At 37.2% G+C, this 5,779-nt stretch overlaps 1 protein-coding gene across 1 annotated transcript; it reads right to left on the bottom strand.

Moving 5' to 3' along the window:
- Nucleotides 1-1,670: 1,670 nt before the first annotated feature.
- On the bottom strand, nt 1,671-2,673 carry LOC119067429 (protein obstructor-E-like). The gene is made up of 4 exons (XM_037170399.1): nt 2,524-2,673; nt 2,179-2,455; nt 2,010-2,118; nt 1,671-1,948 (listed from the first exon to the last, which is right to left on the bottom strand). The coding sequence occupies exons 1-4, from the start codon at nt 2,531-2,533 to the stop codon at nt 1,745-1,747; spliced, it is 600 nt and encodes a 199-aa protein (XP_037026294.1). The 5' UTR covers nt 2,534-2,673; the 3' UTR covers nt 1,671-1,744.
- Nucleotides 2,674-5,779: the final 3,106 nt, after the last annotated feature.

Raw genomic sequence — 5,779 nt, forward strand, 5'->3', positions numbered from 1 at the left:
TGATCTTTTCGTTCTCCTTGATAACATTCAAGATACACTATATCTGGCACACCGACTTCCCACCACGAGGCGTGGAGTGTATTCTGAATGTCATCAGTGTAGAGTACACCATTTGGCGTAGTGTTTTTCCTTATATACCATAGAGTGAACTCTATGGTAACTAACTCAACCACCGTCCCTTGACTTATGTGGTCGGACTAGCTTAGGGTTCCCATTTTTCAATTTTGAAAAAGAGGACATTTCGGCGTCAAAAAAGAGGACGAAAAGAGGACGCCTTCACATTCAAAAAAGAGGACGAAAAGTGAATTTCTGACGCGGAATTACAACGACTGTACATCTGTACATTCACTTTGTGCAACTATTGTGTAATTTACGCCACAGTTCATGCTGAAAACAAAAAATTCAAAAATGCTCTGAAATAGTCCTGATATTCTTTTGGATTCCTTCTCAGTGATAACATCCACTCCATATTATCTGAATACAGAATTCGTTTTACCTTATCATTGCGTGATCATTGGTATTTCACACAACGCTACACTATTTTCTTTCTTGTAAAATTACTAACTTTTGTTTTAATGTAAGGAAAGGATTAGGTAAAGAATGCGAGCGGAGCGAGCGAAATTTTTTTTTGATGTGAAGAGTTTGTTGTATTTCCTTTTAGAGATTCTCTGACAGAGAAGATCATTAGTTAATGCCGCGCAGCGAAAATTTTTCGTTTTTTAGGTATTAAATTTACTTAAAAAAGAAGAAGACCTGAAAAAAAGAGGACAAAGAGGACGTTTTCATCAAAAAAGTGATGTTCTTAGAACTTTTGTAAAAAAGAAGAACGAGACGAAAAAAGAGGACATGTCCTCTAAAAAGAGGACGAATGGGAACCCTAGACTAGCTACTAAATTCGTGAATGTGAAACAGGCACAATACAATGTGGGATAATATAATGCCACAAGGAGAAGGAAGCAACTACCTGGAGACAAGCCGCTCGTTTGTTACCTGACATCACGCTACTTACGAGATTTTCTTCAATGTGAGATGTATATATTGAATAGTACATTACTATACCAGTGAAGTAATTTGATATCTCGTATCCAGATGAGTAAAAGTATCCGAGGACTTCAGCCCCAGCTGAACAGTATAGTATGTCGTCTTACTTTACGAGCGAGGGAAAGGGTATTCACTAACACTGGGGGAATGGCCACATTACATATACACTCATTTTAAATACGACAGGGAGTCATCTTCCTTTTACAAAATGTCACATAAAAAAGTTTTTCATCTATTAGATTCTTGTCGACATAAACCATGACCAGCACAAACGCCAGTAAGCAAAATCCTTTATCAGATGATTGTAGAAGGAAATATGATAAAGGATTTTGCATTTATATGTACAAGTTAGTCAAAACAGAACCTCTGATAATGATAGCAATTTCTTTCGAGACCGGTCGGGTCAAACAACAAAAATTATTGACAAATTGACCCACATTCCTTGATTGGATTGGATTGGCAATTCATAAGGTAGGAGTAGGTTACCACCTTTAGTTAACCGTAAAAAGTTAAGTTTATCTTGTGTCTGATGTAAAATGTTGTCAACCGATTGACGTGGCACTCAGAATGAAAAAATACTTCGAAAGGGCCAGCGGGTGTGGAAATCACGGAATCAATCAAACAAATGGTTTTTGTCTGTCACAAATTCTAAAATCGGTTTTTTATTAAGTGAATTTCAAATGTTCCACAGCAAACAACTTGATTATGCAGTGAAGCATTTAGTTCTTTCTGGACGATCGCAGCGTTTATTTTTGGGATTATAGAGCAATCCATTGGAACAACTATACTCCGAAGAACGTCCATTGATGCAAACGTAAAATTTGCTGCAATCTTCGTCATGCGGCAATTTTGCCACACCAGTTAAGGGACAGTCAGCCATTGTATAAGTTTGCTTGCTGATTGGGAGCTGTAAGGAAATTAACCGATGAAAATTAAAATTGATCAACCATCAGGTATGGTTTTCGTACGGCACAAGTAACACGTTCGGCAAAGTCACAAGCTTTTTTAGCTGGGTTATACAATAATCCTTCGGAACAGACCATTCTAGTAGCAACTCCTCGAATGCAAGCATAGTAGCTAACAAAACAGAATCGGAATACGTTTAACTCATCCAACACTTAAATTAAATCTTCCTACTTTGAACAATTCTCGTAGCTTGGTACAAGGCTCAGCGATCCAACATTATCAACCGGACACGCTTCCAAAAGGCACATAGTATTCGATTCTAAATTACAGTTTCCGGTCGTGGGGTCGAAGAATAATCCTTCGGCGCATTCATTCGCCAGCTCTTGTCCGTGCAAACAGATGTAGTATTTGGTGCACGAGTGTGAGTCCGGCAACGTGTACAGACCGAGATTGGAGCATCGACTCGCCAAAGCCGATGAGACACAAAGCGATAGAAGGAACAGAATAACTGGAATATGTCGAAGCAATGAAACTTTGCTTTTTTAATTGATTCACTGAACACCGATAATCCCATACCTTTGCCCATAGTTTAAAATTTTGATTCTTTCGTCGGTTATAATTAAACTCTTTATGGTGACTGATATGCGAAACTCACGGTATTTATAAGGGCAATCGACAGTTTTGTTGTCGCGGCCAATTATACTTTAACCTCTCGAAGGCGGCGAATGAAATATCTGTTCACGACACCGACGAAAACGTTATAAATTAAAATAATGAAGTGAAATATTTCGAATTAATCTGCTGAAAATACTAACGGATTCAAAGATTGTCGTTACAGGTTTATCTGGAATTTAAGTCTCGTCCCACTCTTACTATTGTGCTCTTTTATCTGCTAGAAGGAATTTCTTACGCAACAAAAGGAAACATAAAATTACAACGAAAAATAAAACAACATTTTTCCAAACAATAACCCGACAATGGAAATCGGTTTATCCAAATTGGAATTTAATTACAGCAATTCATGTTCCTTATCGACATTCAAGTAGTGAAAATTAATTATGAAATCTCGAAAATCTGGTGTTAATTCTCGATTAAATTTTGATTATGCCGTGTAGAAATTGTATCTATGTCCGCATCGGCAGCGGTAAGCATTTTTAATTTTATTTTTACTAGAATCCAAATGCGTAAGGTGATTTTGTTTATAGTATGAATGAGTGAGTAATAAAAATGTTCCGTTTCATCCGGAAGACGCTTTTAACAGCATTTCAGTTTGAACCTTGTTACCATCTTCCACTTCTTTCGTTTAAACTGTGGACCACATCTATTGCTTCATTCGATTAGTCCTGCCACAAAAGTGAGAGCTAGACATAGTAGCTCATCAAGCTATGGAAACGGTAAAGCCACAGCTCCACTTACCTAACTGAAGCAGTGCCATGGTAGTGGTCTGATGTGCACAGCTTCTCCACTCCGACAACACCACTTTCCCGAGAGCATTAAAATGTAAAGAATCATTGATGTTCGAGACTTTCATTCTTGGATGGTCATAGCTGCTCGAGGGCTGTTAGTCTTTCAGAGTCGTGGAAGATTATGATCCTTTGCAAGTAGCAATTTTTTTCATAGAATAAAATGGGAAATAGATTTGATGAAAAAATTTACGTTTAGGACCGTTATGTTCTCACAGCGGCACAACGGAATGTATAGCTAATATAAGAAGGTGAAAGACTCCGTCAGGAAGTAAGTTGTTCTTATGTGTATGAAAAACCCTAAACGCCGTCCAAGGTAGCGCCGATTCTAGTATGATTCCCTCGAAACTAAATTCGAAAAAATCGATATTTAATTTTAGCTTCATAACTTCATTTTCTGGTAGATATTGTGTACTTACATGTGGCTTTATCACGACAGAGTAAAGTTAACCAGGCAGGAGCGCTTGTTTGACTAGGGACCTGAATAATCTAGTAGCCCTACATTTTTTGCGAACAAAATTTTTCAATTTATGTCAGTGTTCATTTGAGTTCATTTTCATCCAGTGTATTAGGTCCCTTTTTTGACGTTTCGAAAATGAACCGCTACTGCCTGGTTTATTTTACTCTGCCGTGGGCTTTATGCTCAAATTAGGAGTGTTATTGTCTATAAAATGTCAAGATTAAAAAAGGCGGATGTCTTCAAAAATTGTTAAACTCGTGTGAGCGGCCCTCGCTTCGCTCCGGCCGCAAACACTCATTAATTTTTGTTCTGTTTATTCGCTTTTGTTGGCAAGACAAAGTCTAATTAACAAGAAAAATTCTATTGAAATAGATACAAAAATTCGTTTAGCAACAGCAGCTAGATCATTAGACTAACACATTCTATCTTGGAACCTAACTTCAAGAATTCTATTCTTCACCAAACCATTTTTTTAAAATCATTTTGAAGTAAGAGATTTTGAGCTGGTGAACTAGACAAAATTTCTTACATATGACCTTCAAGTAAGCAAATGAATCACAGCACTTTCGCTCGATATTGTTCCTAAAACAATGGTAAGTTTCTAAGCCACAAGAATGGTCGTCCCATAAAAACTAATTCTTCGAGTATAATTTCCCTAGACAAATGCACATTTACCAAAATGTTCTCAATTGACTTGATTTCCAATTAATTTTGTTTGATTTTACTTTGACAAGGAATAACGGTTTTACGCTAATACAACACTCAAAGAGTCAATTTCTGTGCTAAATAATTAGCGTCCATTTTCCTTTTATTTTATCTCAGAAATACTAGTTAAATGACTCTCTAAATCAGAGCAACATGATCTCTGCCTAGAATAATCACTTGTATAACACTCGTATCAAAAAAGTAACTTGCTTGCAATTCCTAACCCAAGCAAGAAAGAACACAACTTTCTGAAACTTGCCATTGTGAATACTTTTTGTAGGATGGAATATTTTTGAGCTTTTGAATGAAGCAAACAAGGTAAGTTTAGAAAGCAAATCAGCAGATGGCGTCACATCATCAATTTATTTTAAAAGAAACCATAGAACTGGATTGTAGATTGTGATTATTTTAAATGGTAGAGAAATTCCGAAGAACGTAGAAAATTAGTGAAAAGGAACATCGTAAAAAGTCAGTCCTTTTTGGATTTTTTTACGATCCCTAGTATGGTCCGTCGGTTGATTGTTCAGCGCGTTCGCTTTTCTATGTTCCTTACATTGACGCAGTAGTCTAGTCAGAGTAACTAATGTAATTAGGATGAAGGGGCACGTTCTTTTCAGTAAACAATCTAGCGCATCAAAGTCTAAGAAACATATGCGACATTATGACGACAAGATGGACCAACAACTTGAGCACAGGAAGAATCAAATGTTTACCTTATGGCCATCAAAAGTTTAATTGCTAAATGACGCAGACTCAAGTAATGAGTGACCACTCATTGGGACACACATAAATCCTATCATGCTTTTTCGACCGTAATGTACATCAGCACACTCATCACTTATTAGGCGCATTTATAACACATTTAAAACTGTGACGATACGATAAATATCTTTCATTTTAGTCTGAGCCGAACATGTGTGATTTCCGTGATGAATGATTTCATTTAAAAATCGGAACGTTTACTGTCTGTGTGCGCTGACCAGCGACCTTTCAACTGCCTTTGGTCGAAGCCCATACCCACTGTAGGACTGATGGATTTAGTAAATGTTTTGTCTTAAATTGAAATGTAAGTTCGGATGACTCTGTTGACTATATTAGCAGGGCGAATGTTTAAGTAAAGAACCCCCTCGCCCAATCATTTAAAGAAAGTTCCCACCATCAATTTTCCCCCCGGCCACTACTGCATTGCACTAAAACGTAGTTT

This window comes from Bradysia coprophila, assembly GCF_014529535.1.
Source record: "Bradysia coprophila strain Holo2 chromosome X unlocalized genomic scaffold, BU_Bcop_v1 contig_12, whole genome shotgun sequence".
Taxonomy (NCBI): Eukaryota; Metazoa; Arthropoda; class Insecta; order Diptera; family Sciaridae; genus Bradysia; species Bradysia coprophila.

What these genes read in the sequence shown, in the direction of transcription:
- LOC119067429 (XM_037170399.1), bottom strand. An exon ending in AGCTACGAGAATTGTTCAAA is followed by an intron (nt 2,119 to 2,178) that starts GTAGGAAGATTT and finishes CTGTTTTGTTAG; the next exon opens with CTACTATGCTTGCATTCGAG. An exon ending in CCGAACGTGTTACTTGTGCC is followed by an intron (nt 1,949 to 2,009) that starts GTACGAAAACCA and finishes ATTTCCTTACAG; the next exon opens with CTCCCAATCAGCAAGCAAAC.